This window comes from Lacerta agilis, chromosome 14, assembly GCF_009819535.1.
Source record: "Lacerta agilis isolate rLacAgi1 chromosome 14, rLacAgi1.pri, whole genome shotgun sequence".
NCBI lineage: Eukaryota > Metazoa > Chordata > Lepidosauria > Squamata > Lacertidae > Lacerta > Lacerta agilis.
In genome coordinates this window covers 30646755-30666822 of record NC_046325.1, presented here as the reverse complement: position 1 = coordinate 30666822, position 20068 = coordinate 30646755, and the positions used below count along the sequence as shown (strand labels likewise).

At 40.2% G+C, this 20068-nt stretch overlaps 1 protein-coding gene across 1 annotated transcript in view; it reads right to left on the bottom strand.

Moving 5' to 3' along the window:
* NPEPPS (aminopeptidase puromycin sensitive) overlaps positions 1-20068 on the bottom strand; it is a 75343-nt gene that overhangs the window by 12848 nt on the left and 42427 nt on the right. Inside the window, 9 exon segments of the mRNA XM_033169588.1 lie at positions 53-192; positions 2788-2851; positions 6242-6351; positions 9705-9765; positions 11281-11385; positions 11642-11806; positions 15122-15236; positions 19055-19088; positions 19194-19290. Coding sequence (XP_033025479.1) covers positions 53-192; positions 2788-2851; positions 6242-6351; positions 9705-9765; positions 11281-11385; positions 11642-11806; positions 15122-15236; positions 19055-19088; positions 19194-19290 — 891 coding nt within the window.

The following is a 20068-nucleotide window of genomic DNA, read 5'->3' as shown; positions in this document are numbered from 1 at the left end:
TTTGGACAATCTGCCAGGTTAATTCAGAAGACTGTCTCCCCTTTCTGCTCACCTTCACCCACTGCTCTGGCTTCACATCTTTCAAAACCAACGTCAATTCGGGCTTGTCCATCAACACTTGCATTTTGGCATGGGTTGGGTCTTCACTTGTACAGATGCTGATTGGTATCATCCACTGAGGGTTACCATCCCCTATATGAGAAAAGAGAAGAATGCCTGACAGAACAAGGCATGGTATGGCAAACTGCCCAGACCCACGGAAACACCCCTTTTATCGCATTAAACTCACAGCTGCTCCAAGTCAGCACATTTGTATAGTATCAATGCAATGATTCTGCAAAAGTAAAATATCTAAGTTCCTTTTTTAAAAATAAAAATCCAAAGAGCACTTTGGAGGTCTACGACTTATATTTTAGAACAATAGTTCTCATGTTCAGCATTCCAGTTCAACTGAAATGATTGATTGACTTCCTACAGACTGTAACCGAGGGAGAGATACGAAGCAGGACCATTCCATGGGCTCTACTGACATGCCAGCTCCCTTCCTCAACTGTCACTTGGTAGCAGCCATTTCATCAGGCTGCAGCAGAGAGAGATGGGAAATGGCCACTCTGTTAGCTCTGCTGGGACAGCAACTCCATTCGGCTCCTCCACTCCCTGAACTGTTCCCATTCCGGTGGGTCAATACAAGTACTACTATGAAACTAGGAACTGGTGTCAAAGTTTACTCATTTCCCTTTCCCCTCCTCAAGCCTGCTGGCAAGGACTGTCTTTTTCCAGTCACTTTGAAGGTGGAGGTGTCATTAAAAGCTAGGCACGAACTATTTATATGAAGAATTACTCCTTTAAATACACACATTTAGCCATAATGGGCTTGGGTTAGGCAGTGCAACACCTGCTAAAAGTCAGAACCATGTGGTACCAGTTCAAGTGAGGCATGCACCCTTTTAAGCAAGCCAACTTGGAAAGCATGGGTGCTCTGGTGCCAATGCATCAATGCTACAACTGAATGGTTATCCTTTCACACATCCCAGATGGTTCTAATGTTTAGCTATTAAAAGTAACTACCGTACACAGAAGGGAGACAAATGTGAGGAGGAAACACAGTATGGTTATATGTTTGTGTGAGAATGTGTGAAAATTTCTCAGGGCTGCTCTTGCCTCTGTCAACCTGAGCAAACAGCTGCTTAAACAGAACCACGGAAAGTTCAGTGCTATCCCACTGAGTTCATTTAGCAAGCTACTCCTGGGATTGGGAAAATAGTGAAACATTCCAATTCTTCATTACTTTCCTTTGAAAAATATTCATAAAGCTTTTCAACCACCATGATTTTCAAGCAATGAAAACTGCTCAAAGAGCTTAGAAAATATATGGTCCTGCATAAACTCTACAAAAATATTCAATTCTGCTCATTAACGCTTAGATGAACTCTTACGTTCAGTCTGGTAATGAATATGAAAGAAATCTTGTATTTTCAAGAGCAGCAAATAGAATGGTCACAGGAAGGAAGTACATCGCTAGGAACAAATATGAGAGCTTAATCTGCTCAGCTTAGAAAAAGAAAGGTTGAATAGGGACATAATTACACTCCACAATAAAAAGTTAAGTAGAAATGGAAGCAGTTATAGATAGCTGCAGATATAAGGCTACAAAAGCTGACTGTCAGCAAATATAATCTTGAAAGTCAATGAATGCTTTGAACTAGTGAGAGGTATGAAGTTCTGGAACAGTGAAGATAGCTTAGTTTAAGAATATATAGTCGTGCCTCCTTCACTGGATTTTCTATAAGATAAGGTGGGTTCTCTTACTTCTCTTCTAGAAAGGGACTACCACAATTAGTAACAGAATATCCTCAAAGTTCTTTCGGGAAGACAGGTTGAATGAGTCTCTTTCAAACCCAGCATCTGACTGTTATATTTGCCACCAGGAAAGTAATCCCTCCATCCTCACGTAGGAGGAGCCAGTGGCTTGTTTGCATTTTCGTTATGTGCTTTCTCCTGGAACACGTGGTTTTACTTGCTTGCATCAGTAATCCGCTGCTATTTGAAGCAGGGGTGGCTAACCCATGGCCCTCCAGATACTGGACTCCAGTTCCAATCAGTCCCAGCAGCATGGCCAATGGCCAGGGATAATGAGAGTTTTAGTCCAGCAAAATATGGAAGTCCTCTGGTTAGCTACACCTGCACTAAAGGCTCTTTCCTGAAGTGGAGCTGTAATCTTGATTACGTGCACTGATGGCTCTGCCGTCTGGCACAGATAATGCTAAAAGGTGGTGTGTGTTTTTTGGTCCTTTCTAACTCTGTGATAAATAAGCACTCATTCGATACCTACCAACTACATGCCTAACAAGGGCTAAATATGTGATTTGTCAAATATGTGTGGCAACGGAGCAGCTGGGTGCAGTATCTGCAATATTGAATCCATTCTACACTAGAGTTCCATGTGCAGGGGGGAACACTGTGTAAATCCATTTCTACTGCCTTCCAGAAATGCTCTGGATACACATAGGCACTGAGTACACATTGTAAAGAAAATTTAAAGGCAGATTACAATCTTCCTAGTTAAAACATGCAGACTGTAAGAAGGAAAATAATGAAAAACTAGAACTTCAGGCTTAGTAGTTCATTTTTTTATATATAAAAAAGATCAAGTTATTTCAAACATCTAAATCCTAAAAAGGACACCTGCCTGCAGAAACTGACAGTGCAAGTGCTGTTTCCCAGAATGGTTGGTGTCACGTACAATATGGTGCGCTGCTTGGCTCCTGCTATTAGCCATCGCCTTACCACTAAATGGTCCGCTGGCACAGAATTTCTTCTGGACTAGCTTCAACACTTTTTCATCTTCTCGCTGGAGTAGAGAACAAGAGGCAAGAATAGTATTCAAAGGTTTTAAGTAAAATCATATGCCCAGAACCCTTCCAGCTATGAGGGCCTCCTTCCTTGAATTCACAGGCCACATTAGGCTGGTCAAATGTCCAACATGCTGAGCTGCTACTTCTTTCCCAATTCTCACCCCCCTCTGTTGTTGCCCTCGCATTCCCACATACCTTTTTTCTGTTGGTCCCAATGATCTCTGGTGCCCCAGTCATAGCTGCCATGTTTTCTTATGACACTGTATTGTATATCGCATATATTATAGCATAACCAGGACTGGGTTATCAGTGGCTACAGGTTAAGTAGGACAAATGAGATTCTAGCAAGACAGATTAGGTGGTCTTGTTGCCTGGCAAAATGTGGCACTGGCTCAAGCTGATCCATAGTTCAGTTTAGCAAACTTAAATTCTACATCAGGCCTCAGGCCTCAGGCCTTGAACATAAGAGGACATCATCAAATGCGTTTGGACGAGGGTCCCCAGCTAAATAACTATTCAAAGCCTCTCATGCAATGCTGCTAATAAGACTTCAGGGATATAGAGGACCAAAATATAGACTTTTATGGCTTAATGCCTTTCACCAAAAAACCAGAAGTTTCTATGCTTAACCACAACCATCCCAATGTTTATTTGAGGAGTGAGCATTGTGGCTTATAAATGATGGCAACCACCTGAAAGATGGATATGGAAGAAAGCACATCTGAGCACCCTGTTGAGTAACCAAAACCATTTCTCATCTGGGATTAGGGGACGGTGCTCCCAAACCAATAACTTAAGTGCCTTATAGCACCTTTCTTTTCAAATGAAGCAAATTTGCCACAATTGATAATTTATCATATTGTTGTACTATTTGACTCTATGACTTTATGTTAAATTACAATTATTTTAGAGGAAAGTCATACCAAAACTTGGAACAGTGCTTAGGTCTCAGTCCTTAAGAGCATGAGTCATGACACAGGAAGTTCCTGCTGCAAATCTCAGCCCAGCAATGAAATCGCTGGAGAGCTTTATGAGGCACCTTTTCTGCCCCCAAAATAGCATTTGCAACATGGGACTTAAACTCGCTCCCTTTAGAGAGTTACGTCTAATGAATACATAAGTACTTGCACTTTGGAAAATGTTATATAATGTCACATTGATGAAAAACGAATATAGTCTTCTAGTGTTTAGAAAATTGAGGCTTGCTACACCACTTACATTTCCCCCACCTGAGTCCTGTTTTCTCAACCCTCTCCCATAAATCCTGCCCTCTACTGCTTCATCAATTTTGTTTTTAGTTGCAGCTCCAAGTAACAATTTAGGATAGTTTCCTTCCTGCATTTACAAGCTTGTTATTTTTGGTGGGGAAGTCCCCAAACACAGACAAAAAAACCCTTATCTAAGATTTTGAAAGTTATCACAGTAATGCACTGTTAAAAACAGCCTGCTGCCCAAAGCACTGGAGGAACAAGGGCATTCTAGGTAAGCAACTCATTCATCTCACACCTTTAGCACCTGCTATTCTTCCTCAGAGAAATCAGATGCAGGGGTGGGTTGGGGTACAGGAGAAACAGAATTAGGGACATGCTCACTACCTTTGTGTACAGCTTCCAAATGGGACTTCAATGGCAAGTCCAAACTAAGCAACAAACCATTTCAAAGCTGTACTGCCTGGGCTACCTTATTATAACTGCTTTCTAGAGAGCAGCAAAAATATTTGTCATCTGGCTCCCCCTCAACCTCATTCTAGATTTTGTTTTATAGTATTTTATTTATTTTCATGTTTTATTTATAGACATCCTAGGACTGAAAGGCAGGATAGAAATGTTTCAATGACTAAAATATTGAAAGCTATGCCGCTCCATCACAGAGATAATCTGTAGGAGCATCACTGGTTGTTTAGTAAGTTGGTGAGGCTCATGTGATATAAGGACAAAACTGAATTTTAGTGTCATTGGCCCAGCCCTGTGGAAAGCTCTCTCAATCAGCAGGTGTATTCTTTATTTGCTGAGAAGTTTGCTGAAAATGTTTCTTTGCCACCAGGCTTATGTGGACAATTAAAAAAAAACATTTTCTGTAATAATTAGCTGGTGATCTATTTTAATTATTTTTAAATTAGTATTTTATTGATTTTCAGTTACAAATGAATTAGATCTAAGAAAGAAGAAAACGGCTTAATTTTTATTGCAAATTGCTTTGCTATTTTTAAATGAAATTGCAGTATGCAAGCATTTTAATAAATAAAAAATAAAGAACATCTCAGAAGGAATTTGCCACCTTTGTAATCAGCAAGGGACTCTAGAGCTGAGGTTTTTTTGGTAATCCGTCAACCCATGTAAACAGATGCACCAAACTATCAGTAGTTTTGATGCACCATTCATTGTTAGGAATTTAAGACTTTCTGGCTATGAAGGTAAATACTGAAAGCTCATGTGAGCAATGCTTAAGCAAAAGAAGGAGTAGCTGAATCCAGGTATGAGGCTTCAGTACCCTGCATCTTCATTCCTCATTTGTTCCAGAAATAGAACTACATTTAGCTTGATTTGCACAATTTAACCATCAGTATTATCACCAATGTCTACACTAACTAATCAATTCAGTTGCTCCCACAAGTGACGCTAGCAAAATCTGCTTGCAAATTTGCTCCATTTGCATAATCTATCCAGTTTAGTCAACCATTTCGATTAGGAATACGGTCGTACCTCGGGTTACGTACGCTTCGGGTTGCATACTTTTTGGGTTACGAACTCTGCTAACCCGGAAGCACAACCCGAAGCACACGTAATTCGTGCATGCAGACGTGTTTTCACGGTCTGCACATGAGCAGAAGCAATTTTTCCAGGTTTTTCCGGTTTGCACATGCGCAATTAAGTACGTAACCCGAGCTACCACTGTACATTTTCTGCCTCTGCAATCTCTAAAATATCACAATTTTTTTTATCGCAATAAGAACATGTGGATTCAATGTTTTTGAAATTTTGACTCAGATGCTGGTGACATGTGCATGCATGTGTTGTGTTTGACAGAAAATGCATAATTCAGGCATCAAGCTCAACTATGCTTCAGGAAGCGTAAGTAAAGTTTGGCATGATGTCTGCAGTAACATACCATGGTTTGTGATCAAGTTAGAAAACTACAGTTTCTAGTGTGTACACAAAAGCTATTTCAGCTAACTAAGGTTTGGTATAATATTTGAACTGACAAGCCAGAAGTTACAGCTGCTGTTCCAGAGAGCCCTTTTCAATACAGAAATGGGAGTGCCGAGCAGATAGACACAAATCCCAGTTTATACCTAGTTTCTCTGCATTTGTTTTCTATGTTTCAAAGTGCAACCATTTTGCATGTTGTCTCAACTGAGCCACTATAAAAGAAAGTAATATACCTACCTGTTCCGCCTCCACATAAACAAGTGGAAACCCCATTTGCTTGGTCCATGTATTCATCACAGCAGCAATAGGTTTACCACTCGATTGTTCCAGGCTTTCCCAAAGATCCTCTGTGGAAGGGGGAAAAAACTCACATGAAAATGCTCCCCCAACTAGTAAGCAGCTGCAGTTTCATTAATACCAGCACACAATCCTCTACAATTCTACTGCTGTTAATCATTTTTAAATAATTTTAATGCACAGAGTAATTTCCAAACAATTTGTTCACAGCTCCAACAAATTCTTTTGATAAGGCAAGCAGCCGTTACTCCCATGAAACCAATGGGGGGAAAGGCAGTGAAACCCTACAGGGGGATTTGCTTCCCTTGTCCAACTCTTTCTAACTACCAATCTACACACAGCTGCAACATCAGGACCCTCTCAACCCAATACTTCTGCCACTTTCAAACCTCCTACTTGGAGCCAGTGAGAATACCCCAGAAATAAAAATTACAGCAATGCAAATGTCTTTGGTATCACAGTTTAAAGTTACAACAGCACCCCAAATTACTAGGCCCATGTTTTCTAGGGATGTGCACTTAGAAAAAATATTTTGCTTTCCACTCATTATTGTCTCAACACTTTGACTTTACTCCCATAGGCTTGCTCCTCCATTGTCTTCTGAGACAGACGGATGCTAACAATGATTGTCTCATTTCATTTGTTTCATTCCTTTCTCCTTTGTTATGGTTCTACACTGACTGCAGTGCTGATCCAGCCTGTTTTCTGGTGCCTCCATTTCTTACATGAAACCCAAATATCAGGAAAATAGCAGGAGCTTTACACAGATTGCAAAAAAGGTTCCCAAAAGCAATTATGGGATGCCATTCTCTGAGCTTCCCAATGCTTTATGTTTAAGACTGGACAGTTTTCATGTCTTGCCACTTTTAGAAGACTCCAAGATTACCTCACTCATGGCCTCCTACAGAAGATTCCCTTGATATATCCTTTGCTAAGCAATATAATGCCATGCTGATTTCAGGGTCTCCTCCTGCTCCTTAGCCAGGAAAAATAGGCTGGCTCAAATCCAGTGGCTCCCTCTTGTAGTCCTGATGAAGTCAGCACTTTGCACATGGTGAAAACAAAGGCTCTGGATTGGTCCTTTAAAAAGGTGCACAGTCTGTGCAGCATGCTGAGCAGCTACTGGGAGAATTCCGTGCAGTCTGGAGATTCACTGGCTTCCCAGTTCTCCCAGTTAGATGCTGCCCAAGGGGAATGGAATCCACGCCCTGTTTCCCTTCCTTTAAAGGGGGTGGGGTGGGCGAGAGGGAGGTGAAATCCAAGAAGGGGTAGAAAATAGGGAAGTAACAAACATACCCTGAAACATTCCAAGGAAGAAATAATCCAGGAAAAGAAACCCAGTTAAATCGCAGAAAAAAACCAAGAAAACTCAATCCAAGCATGGAAAAGGAAGTAGGTAAAAAAAAAAAATCCACATGTGTTCCACTCACTGAATTTGATCAATCAAAGGAAGAGCATCCCAGCATAAAGGCTGTCCTCCAGGATACTCTGGGGAATTAAAGGATTTTTGCTTCTCCCATTCAGTTTTGTACTTTTCATTCATTTCTCTCAAGAGATTAATTAGAAACTAATGGTTTTGTTTTTAATTTCTTTTAGAAATGAATACACACCTGTAATAGGATGGAGCTGGCTACTGCTTTGGTTTTTTATTTAAAATGTATCTATATAACTATGCAATGAAGTTACATAGAGGTTCACAACAATTAAAACAATATAAAATATAAATTAAAAAGCAAATGTAACATTGAAAATAAAACAGCAAAGCAGCAGTTAATTCCCATAGGCCAACTGAAACTGAAATGCATCTGCAGGCAGCAGAGTTATGACCAGTTAAGCCTGCACTGATCAATGCATTATGTTAACATGAGTCTTAAAAACTGCCAGCAGTCCCATAAAATCCAGAACATCTCGTATGGGTTCTGAATTGCATCAGAAATCTCTTCTCAGTCCTGTCTTTCTGACTGCCAGTGACATTCTGGAATTATTTGGCTGTTCAGTGTTCATTGATGCTGGTCTGTCAGCAAGAAAATAGGCTGCTGCCAGGCTGCTTTACAGCTTGTGCCAGGAATTCTTTGATTATGCTTCTTCCTGATCTCACTTGGGCTTCTCATTTGTTTCTCTTTGTCCCTTCTGTGAGCTTACATTCTGAGGCGGTTTGTGTGCCCAGACTTCATTTCTGTTTCCCTGCCTACTCCCATCGTTCCACTCTGGCTTCCCTAATCCCAATTCTGTCCAAGCAGCTAGGCTGCTTGTGTTCTAGCAAGTTCCTGAGAAATCGGAAACTGTCTGCAATGTATGAGTATGACTTGTCAATGCACAAAAGGAACAACCCAGATCTGTTAGGGAAAGCGTAAGTTCAAGCTGACAACATTTAAACTCTTAGTTAAGTACTTAAATTCCACTTATTTCAAGAGAATGTAGGCATGTGCCTCAGTTTTCTGTGCTGTAGCCAAAATATTTCCCAAGGAAGTGGGAAATTACTGAAATGTTGCAAAAAAAAAAAAAAAAGATAACATCTGAACTGGCTTTGAGTTGCCATACACCTGCCAGTTACATTTTGATGGAAAATAACTGCTGGCAGAACTTCCTCCTCTCCCCCCACAAATCCTTTTGCTTGATGAGAAGCTGGAATGCAAAGAGCCACACAACTAGTTTGCAACACCCAATTGAATTTTGGGTTTGCCTTGTTAGAAGGAGAAGCCTCCGTCCCCCAGGGGAATCTACTTTTGAAATGGGAGGGGACTTTGAAACAACAATTAGTGATATGGCTTGAGGTTCTGCTGTTCAGCCAAAGCTCCCTTTAAATAATGTCAAGTCCTTGAGCAAGTCAAAAGCAGCTCTTCAGATTTATGGCCAGAAACACTACTGAATACTTGGAACAGCAACCCAAAAAAGCATCAACAGGGTGCAATCCCTCCCATGGCAGAGAGGCATAGTTTCAGCTCTTTTCTGTACAGCACCAACCACATGACTGTATTAAATATATTAAGAGCAGTAAAAGCAAAATGAGCTTCTTCCCATTCCATCGACTATTATTTATTTTCAGACATTTAATTCATGTATGATCAATTGGGGGGGGGGGGAGTTAGCAGAGGAATTAATAGAAGATCAGCTTGCATCTGGGTCAGGAAATAAACAAGCCACGTTTCCAATTCAGAATCTGACCTGGGTTTCCCCCAAAGTAAATTTAGCCTATTACTACTACAAATTTCCAGATGGTCAGAGAAAAGTATTGTGAGAAGGATCACACACTCATACAGATATAGTTTGATAGGAAACACTTTGCTGGTGAATTTCAGGCAGAAACAAATTATCACTGTGGGGTGCAACTTCTCTGTGTAATGTAATGTTCTGGGGACAAGGGGACAACAAAAGAGAGAGTACAAACACAACAGCCAGTTACCTGTAGCTGCATTCTTATGTTGAAACTTGGTAAGGTAGAGGTGCATTCCTTTCCGGAAGTCCTGTGAATGTAATATTTTAATTTTTTTAATATAAACAACTTCTTCAAAATTAGCTTATCACTGGACCGGACTGGAATGTAATGTGTTCTTTTCCACAAAACTATTGATCTTTTTCATGAGCTAACAGGGTTTTTTGACAACCCCAGATTAAATTTGTGCACCATCCTTGCACTCTTCTAGTAGCATGCAGTCCTTTAAAACTGGCATATTGCTGAAGAACAGAGTCACAAGCTTCTGCAACAGGAATGCACTACTTAATTTAAGAGTGCTGGAACATGTAAAACTAAATAATGTGACTCTTAGATAGGTTTTGAGCCTCTATACTATTAAGCCCCAATACTAATTTTTAGATCCTTCCAATCCTGTGGCAACTCCTAACTACTTTAACTTAACCTCTCTGCTGCTCACAGATATTTTGTGCTATTTGCAACCATTTTGATGCATTAATGGTTGAAAGCCAGTTGAAAACCATTAAAAAACATTTCAAAATGTTTTAAACATTAGTTGAAAAATAAGAAACCTTGAAATTGCAAAGTCCACTAGGGCACTTAAGTGGATAGTCTGATTAAAATAAGTATTGAAAAACTTTATCTGCTTTCCATTTCATACTATAATAATTATTCTTTCACTATAAAATGCATTTACAAATATGTCTTTTAAAGTGGTTAATTTTAGAATAGCCATATTTGAGCAGCTTTTTGGAATACTGAATGAAGGAAGATTAAAACAGTGTTAACAAGGCAGTTTCAGTATCATTTTAATGATTAAAAATGACAAAATTGAAAAGCATGAAGTCTGGTTTTGACTTAGAATTCCAATTATACATACTACGCAGTACGCCATAAAAAACAAGAGGCGTGGACAGCAGGTGAATGCAGGGTGCCTAATTACATAACATGTAAAATTGTGACTTGCTCTTGTGCCCCACATGTCGATTCTACACACCAGAGAATTTTGGGAACCAACCCAAATCCAATTTTGGGAACCAACCAAATCTTCCCAAAAGTGATTGAATGTAAGAATTTCAGCTTAAGGCAAATAAAGATCCTGGGTTGCACCCAGGTGTATGGAGCATATTTAATATAAATAAGGATAATAATTGACCACTATAGAGTAATGGAACCAACATAGAATCATAGAATTGTAGAGTTGGAAGGGATGCCAAGGGTAATCTAGTCCAACCCCCTGCAATGCAGGAATCTCAGCTACAGCATCCATGACAGATGGCCATCCAAACTCTGCTTAAAAACATCCAAGGAAGGAGGGATATATACAGAGATAGGATCTGAATGTCAGATGCTAAAGACAAAGATAAGGAGGAGGCCACCACTTTCATGTTTTGCTGCTCAACTCCCAGAGGTATCTGGTTGTGCAGCTGCTGGAAACAGAACACTGGACTAAATGGACCTTTGCTTTATCCACCAAGCTCCCCACCACACAACCCTTTCTACATAAAAGAACACAGAACATCCACAGTTACCCTAGATGTCAGCAGGAGTAAAGTTATAGATTTACCTCATCCCCAACGTAGTCATGTAGCATTCGAATTACTGACGCACCCTTGCTGTAAGAGATTGCATCAAATATTTCATCTACTTCAGATGGATGGCCCACATTGACCTGGGGTGAGAAAATCAACAAGTCGTCAGAAGAGACTGCATTTGACTTGCAACTCCAGTTACAGATATACTAAGCAGTGTTAAGGTAACTAAATCATTTAGTCTCTAAGATATAGCATTCTTGGTTGCTTTCCTCCCAGCCCCCAGCCCCCCCCCCCCGACACCCCAGCCCGTTATCAGAGGAAGAATTTCTAACAATGAAAGAGCATGCAACAAAGCATATGCAAACTCCACTGATTGCAGCAGTTGGCACTCACTTCAATAGGGTGACTGTTGTCTAAGGCATCCAGCTCCTGAGCTCGTGTGTAATCGGCAGAAACAAATTGTGTCCAGATATCGTATTCTGGAAAACAATGGTCCACACAGAGGTACTCAATCCAGGATGCAAAGCCCTCATTGAGCCATAGATGGGTCCACCATTCCTACAAAGAATTGAGAAAATTGCTGATACTTAAAGCAGAGCATCAAGATAAAAGGACAAGGAGTTGCCATTGGTCTCTGAGGTCTCAGGTCTCCATCACTGAAACCTCAGATTCTCTTAGAGATGTAGAACTCCTTACTAACAGGTACAATTTCTTTAAAAAGCAAGGTAGTTCCCACACCTTAAAAACTAGGAAGACAACTCTTGATGAAATCTCAGAAGCAGCACTGGGTTTGGGGGGGGGGGGTTAGGTGGGAGGGGAAGAGAGATGGCTGCAGTATTGTGGCAGGAATAAATCAAATGGGAACATTCTCTATCAGCCACTGAAGGAATGCCTTTGTTTAGTAGACTAAGATTTTTAACAGAAACAGGACACACAATACAAGTGAAAGCTGCAACACAATAACTGTCCTCTGTGCAGAATGAAAAGTATCAAGTAAGAAGGAACCCCGCCACTGGATAAGAAATAACTAACTGAATTCTACATAAACTTAATCTGAATTTGATGTTGGGGGGTGGGGTGGGGACAGAAATTCCCAACTCTACCGCAGCTTCAAGTAGATCAGGTTTCAAGGTAAAGTTCTAGGGCTGCAATGCTCAGGAGCATTACCAGGATTAATGCAAGTGAGGACAATGATGAAATCCAGTCTAACCTCACTTTTCAATTCCCCCCCTCCCACCACCTAGAAAATATTCTCCTTTTACACATTTTTGTGATCTTTGAAAGTTTCGTCTAGGCAGTCAGTCAGCTGAATGCAGGCCTGCAAGGCAAACAGAACCACGTAGCAATAATAGCTGGTTGCGGCGTGATTTGCAATTGAAGGGAAGAGGGTTAAAAATCCTGCTTTACCACCCCTCTTAGCACCCTCCAACTTCAATGTTCAATGTGTTGTCTTTCAAACGTATGTTCACAGATACTAGAAATGGGCTTTTTATTTTTATTTTTAAAGAAACAGCTGAAAATTTTAGAATATTTGAACATATTCTGTTGTTCTTTCAAGGAAACTCAGATAAGCTTCTAAGTGACTTACAGGCAGCCTCCCATACAGGCCAGGGCAAGGCCTACTTATCTTGAACAAAACTGTCCCATCTTATGGTCATAAACCAGTCTGTAGATGAAATTTATGTATGTAGAATTCAGAATGCTGATTTATAGAACACAGACAAAATTCCGTGCTTTGCACAGTGGCAGTACTGTAGCCCATGAGGTTAATCTGATGCGTGATTATTGCTAATTGGGGATACAGAGTCAGTTAGGGGTGGAGAAAAATATATTTACTTATTTTTTAAGAGGCATAATTGAAAGAATGGAAAAGACGACAATACAAGACATTTGTCTGCAAAATCAAAAATAGACATTACAATAATACCTGCTTGATTAATGTGGTACGAACATTGAATTTCACAAGCTAAGAAGTGGTGCATACGCTATTCCAAATAGAGACAGGATAAAGTGTGAACTGCATGAGCCATGTGCACTATTGTTAGGCGCACAGTGCATGAAAATCTACCAGTGCAGCCACATTCTCATGTACAATTGAGAATCTTTGCAACCGTAATGGGGAAGAAGAATGCAGGAGTTTTATTTAGGGATTGAGAACCAATAGAATTATTTGGCCAACATCTCATGCCTTTTCATCCTTTTCTGTGAAAATAATCTCATTAACTCAGGACTGTGGTGCCTGCTGAAGTCTAACACTAGCACACCAACTGTGGTGGAACCATTTCTTTCTGTGGAAAGTGTCTGTGCTTATCACCAGCTGGCCATGCCAGACATGCAAGCAAAAACAGTGTATTGAACTCATGCAAAGAGAAAGAAAAGTTGGTACACAAGTTGCTGTGCTTTTGGGGGGGGGCTACTTTGATTTGATAAATGGATTTGAAAAGCCCAGAGAGCCAGGTGAATACTGCTGCATGCTTTGGTACGGCTGGGTTTATAGAAAAAAGGTCAGCTCTCTCCAGAGTCCCTCCTTCATTTCATAGAAGAGCTGGTTAGTCACACAAAGCTGCCTCTGCCATGTTTCCAACTGCCCTGGTGGCATGTCAACTGCTAAAAATATGCCACTGGTTTTGTGAATAATGTTTTTCCATTTCAACAAGTTCTACTGTAGCAACTGAGAGGTCATGTGACAAAGGAGGAAAGGTGGCCTTGCCAATAATGCAGGAGAGGGGAAAATGACGTACAAAAAATTAAACTGAAAAGAAAAGAGGTTAAACTTCCCTCTCATTTGCAAGTAAAGTTATCTTGTGGGCGCTGATTATGGAGACGTTAGGAGGAAAAGAAAGCTATTCCCCTAGCTCTTAAGACAAAGATGGAGAACCTTTATCCCTCCAAATATTGAACTACAAATCTCATCAACATGGCCATGGTGAATGGTGCTGATGGAGTTGGGAATCCAAACAATATACCAGTAAATAAATATTTGTAAACCACTTAGAGATTTAGTATTAAGTGGTATATAAACATATGAAATAAATAATAATCAAACTGGAAGGCCACAGGTTCACCATTCCTGCTGTAACATATGGAAATTCAACAAGCACTCTGAAACGTCACAGAGAGAAATCCTTTTCCACAAGTGGATAGTACTTATTGGATTCGAATGTTAAGTTTATAAACAGTGATTTTACACTAATACCACTGAGGTATAATTGCCGTCTAACTCAGCATCCTAAGAATTTCAGCTCCCCACACTTTTAAAAGACTTTATAGCTGCAAATATAAGCTTGTAAATGTGCGGCTCACCCCATATGCCAGAAGAAGCATCCGTAATTCTAAGAATACCCCCCTTAAAAAAAAAAACCCGCTACTAAAATTTGCAGATTTGCACAAATCAGAAGTTTCTGACCTGCCTAGACTTGCAAGGGGTGAGGGGGATCATAATGGTATTTGGGTTAAGCAGTTAACGCAGGTTTTAACCTTATTTATTCATTCATTCATTTATTTATTTATTTAAATGCTTTATTGTGTATTATGGCACATTCTTTTGCATTGCCGGGCACTGTGAATCCTAGAGGGGAGCAGACAAAATGTTCAATGGTAGTGCACAACGCTTCTCCCTACAGCATCTCATGAGGCAACCTGTGAGCGACATGTAACCCACTGAAAATCTCCAGGTGCTGTTGATGCCCCAATGCTGCCATTTTTCCTAATAATACTCTGCATAGGCAGACATGCACACTTGCAACACCATACGAAAACATGAGGAATCTGCTGTGACCATGAGCAGATACACTCAGGACAAGTAATAGGTGGGAAACTGAGTAACCTTGATCTAAGCCCAGAGCAAGGCAAAGTCAAATACAATTTTTGTACCATAGTCACAAGGTTCCCAAACCACTGGTGAGCAAGTTCATGGCCCACGACGAGAGCCACCCATTGGCGGGAGGAGGAACAGGAGTTTTTGGGATCTATCAGCAGTGCAGTTTCCCTGTGTATGAGAAAGAACAGAGACTGAAGCAAGGTGACTTAGAGAGAAAAGCACAATTTTTTAAATCAATCAAGCTATCAAACTCATCTAAACAAAACTTAAGAGTGCTTCATGCTTATAAGTGAAAACAGCAAGGTTAACATTTCATATCTGCTATGATGCATCAAAGAGTACTTTTCCTTGGAGGGCAAGGAGGGAAGACAGCACCATTACACCTACCCCTCAAAAATCCATCTCATTTAATAATAACTGGTCTGAAAAAAGGCAGCTCAGCAAATAACTTTCCTCAGTTACACGTCAGTTTGTTGTGTTCATTTCATAAATTATCACAAAGCTACCAACTATTTGTTCAACCCTGCAAGAGTTCACCAACAAAAACTCTCTACAAAAGGACCTATTATATAATGAATTTTTGGATTTGGGATGTTTTACTAATTGGCATAACCAAAGCATGGAAAGAGGCTTCCAGGTCATTACAACTCCTAAAATTCTGCAACACTCCCGACCTATTTATTAGGACCCCATTATCCACTCTTAGCTAAAGTGTTAACATGGCTGCTCCACAGTAACCTCCTGATGCCTAGCAATTTGCCCCACATTAAGGAGATTGCAGTTGCCATGTTGAATGCCAGAGATATAGGTGCCAGTATTCCGATACTCTGTATAACAGGGACCGAGCTAAAAGGGTGGGCTATTATTATTATTATTATTATTTATGTTATTGCTGTGTTCTTTAGCTCAGTGCACGCAGGGATGCAAAGAGGAAGCCACAGATCTACAAGGCATGGCTTCTTTAAAATGAGTCACACAGAGTGAATAGAAAAGCTTACTCTAGAACTGACACACAGAAAAAGGATACAAGGTGAGTTGTGCTCAGGGGCACTACCACTCCACACCAATATGTTTCAAAGTCTCCTAGTCACACTTCAATCTAGCTACCAGGGGGGGAAATTTAAAAGGGCTTTTTCTAGAAGAGACTGGCAGAGAAAGGAAATAAAACCCAATGATCACGTGATTGTGTATAAAAAAGTAAAAGCTCTCTTATGCTCCTTGCAAAATTCTGCAAAGTAGATTCTGGTCTACACCTCTTTTTTCCAGTGGGAGCAGTGACAGGCTGGGCAAATGGCCAAACTATGTTCTATCTGCTTCATTTGAACATTCATTTGATTAGCACAGAGCCATCGTAACTAGGGCTGCTACAATTAAATAATCAGTTAACACTGACTGATTAAACGGGGGTAGATTTTTAGTCACTCAGCAGATTTTTTTTAATAAATTTATTGTTTTTTACAAATACTTGGAAAAACGGCAGATGGGAAGTGCTTTTTATGAATGAAAGTTTGGGAAATGGTGGGAAAGGAACAAATGATTCTTTTTTCTTTTGTCCTGAAAGCCTTTTACAGGGATGGCTGGGCAAGAAAAAAATACAATATCTACATGGGGGGGGGGGGAACTGCTGTGATTCAGTGGGTCAAAGATATAGGAACAATGGCAACTGGAGAGGAAGTCAGAGACTTTGTGTTATTATAGCCTACCAAATGCCTTCTGATGACCAGGGCTAGAGTTATTTTAAATCAAAATATTTTAAAGGGCACACTTGCCATAGCTGTACCAGATCAGAAAGATGGCGGTACAGTGAGCTCAGTTACCACTAACTGTTTTGCCCAAACTTTCCAGCAATGGTGGAAAGATGTTGGAGACCACCAAAGGTCACAATAATTTGTGAGGGAGAGGAAATGAGATTAAAATTTCAAAAATAATTTGCAATCTGGAAGAATGGGGTTCAGTCCATAGAAAGATATGGCCCCAGAGTGTTCTGATATAAAGGAACCTCCCTCTGTTTTCACTGTAAGATAAGGCCCACTCACGAACCCGAGTTTGCCTGGCAGCTTGAAACAATTTGAAAACAGCAGGATGGGTTGAGAAAAAGAATGCATCTGCACAGGCCCAAAGACTGCCATAAATCTGGGGTGAAGGCGTTAGGAATGCAACAAAGATAGATCAGATGGAGAGTGTGTGTGTGTGTGTGTGTGTGTGTGTGTGTGTGTGTGCGTGTGTGTGTGTGCGTGCTAGGCAGCAAGGAAAACTTGGTATACTACTTTAGAACTACAAGTTGAACTAAAAGTTGCACAAAGATCTTTTCTAAGGGTATAATGCAGAGACTCATCCCCACATACAGTTTTTCTTCAACTGCAGCCCTCATTCCCCTACTCACTGCACCTACAAGCTAAGGATAACAGGGAGAGTTTCATTAGAGAATTCGTAACAAAGGAAATGCCCCCATGGCATGCATTATCTTTCATATGAATTTGTGTTAGCTGCCCTAGCACCAAATCCCTAATTGCTCTTTATATTTGTGGCAAGTTAGAAGCAGTTTTATATTAAGGGAAGGAAGCTATTCAAGGAATCTGCTCAAGAGACTGGTCTTCAATGCACTATATGTAATGCTAGAATATGCATGGGCTCATGTTGTTCTGGATATTTATTGCTGGAAAATTTGTTGAAGGCATATACAGCCCCTAAATTATTTGAGAATTACCGTATTTTTCCATCTATAAGATGCCCCCATGTATAAGACGCCCCCTGTTTTTGGGGACTCAGATTTAAGAAAATGGGGGGAGATGTATCTGTGTATTTTTGACCCTAATTTTTGACATTATTTTTAAGGGGAAAAACCTAGTCTTATACACAGAAAAATAGGGCATATCTTACAAAATGCACACTGAATGCCTGCTGTTTGACGTTTTTGCATAAGGAGCTTATAACTTTTTACTTTGCAGCTACAAAAGTTTACCTGCTCAACTTGAAATTAAAGTGAACTTCCCATTCTCTAAATGGGTGCAGGGCAAAATACTGGTGTGCTCTTGACCATAATTAAGTTAAATATGGAAGTTCTGATACTGACCGTGATTATGGTCAAGCAGCATTTGAAACCAACTTTGAACTATGAATTCAACTCCTAATCAGCTAACCCTGCTTAGCCTCAAATATAGTGAGCATCAATGTCAATGTAAGTTAACTGTGGTTGAGGAGAAGGGTAAGTTCATTTCCAAGAAGAGGTATAGGAGAAAACATGCAACTCGCAACTTGTTTATGTTATCTTAACCACGGCTATGAGAGTGGCTGTGCTCACACACAACACAAAACCACAGTTTGAGTATGCGTCTTGTGTGCTTCCTGTCTACTCTCTTCAATCACGGAAGACTGGAAGCCTTTGCTTCTGCTTTCAGATACAAGCATTTTCTTGTTGTGTCTAACCTGACAACTGTGGTTGATGCTAGCTATGGTTTACTGTGGCATACGCATATCACTAACAACAGCCTGAAGTTGGCTTGTTTCAATAAATTTTAGTTTGTTTGTGTTGAGACAGAAATAGAAACTGGCTACTTGAAAATGGAAGCAAAAGCCTACAATGTCACTGTGGCCATGATAGTGCAGAAGAGGAGAACATATGAGCCGTAAGTATAGAATACTAAACTTTGTGTTGGCATTATGTGTGATTGTAGCTTATGTCTGCATTGGGCTACAGAAGGGTGGGAGAAGATACAAACAAAGGATCTAAATTAAAGGTGCTGCATTTTTAAAATAATATAATATTCTTGAATATTGTGGCTTTATAAAGCTCTACTTTTCTGATGGATCTGCTCAAATACCTATTTTTGTGGAAACTTCAACTTGCGCAAAATGGAAAATAATTTTGAGAAAATTACCAAACAAGCCCAAATCATGACAGCTTTCTACACTTTATCTGATAAAACGTGGAAAAATTAGTCAACAAAGGACACGGAAGGGAGGAAAGACAGTATTTAACAGCATACCTATAAGTAACAAGGCCCCAGTTCTCCATGGCACCTTTATAAAATAAATACAAAGGTTTATTGATATTGATACACAGAACCATCTCCTAAAATGTTTTACAATTCAAATAAAACTCAGAGGTAACACAAAATACTTTACCAGCTGCAAAGTCTGCAATAGCTATGAGATCAATTTTAGGGAGAGGGTAAGGAACATTGAAGTAATCCTTATAAAAAGGCAGCGTTTTAGCAGCAACCTAAGGGGGGAAAGGAGAAAAATAATAGAGAGCATGGTGTGTTAAGTCAAAATAATGAAGACCTGTTAACTGACTTTAAGATATTGTGCTTTAACTTTTACTCCTAAACCAACTGCAGTTGTTGTTAAAACTATGTCAACTCTGGCCTTTGCCAAATCTACACACACAACATGTTTACATAATGGAACACACATGTTCTGATGAATATGTGCAAAAAAGAGAGGCCTGAACAAATTCCAAAACTATCTAAACCCTGCACCAAAGAGGGTTTAATGCTTGCCCAGGGGACAGGGATAAGGGTTTTAAAGCCATTTTATCTGCCCCCCCCCCGGGACATACCTAATCAAATTTGAAGAAGTATATGTACCCACAGTTTTACCCATAAGGAAAAAAACGTTTAACAGAAAGTTCACAATTTATCACTTCATCTCTTTCCCAGCTCCACCCAATCACATAAGCCATAAATCTCTGAAGCCTGAATAATTAGGCAACGCTAAAAGATTATGGAGCTAACCATTTATACTGTAAGTTGTTCAGCTTAGGTGACAATATATGCCCTACTTCCAACCAGTGCCTGGAAAACAAAGTTTCCCCTGTCACAGCATGAACATCAGAAGTTGCCCAAGTCAGGCCTTATGCAGAATTCATCTAGGCCAAGCATAGGCAAACTAGGCACTCCAGATGTTTTGGGACTACAATTCCCATCATCCCTGACCACTGGTCCTGTTAGGGATCATGGGAGTTGTAGTCCCAAAACATCTGGAGGACCAAGTTTGCC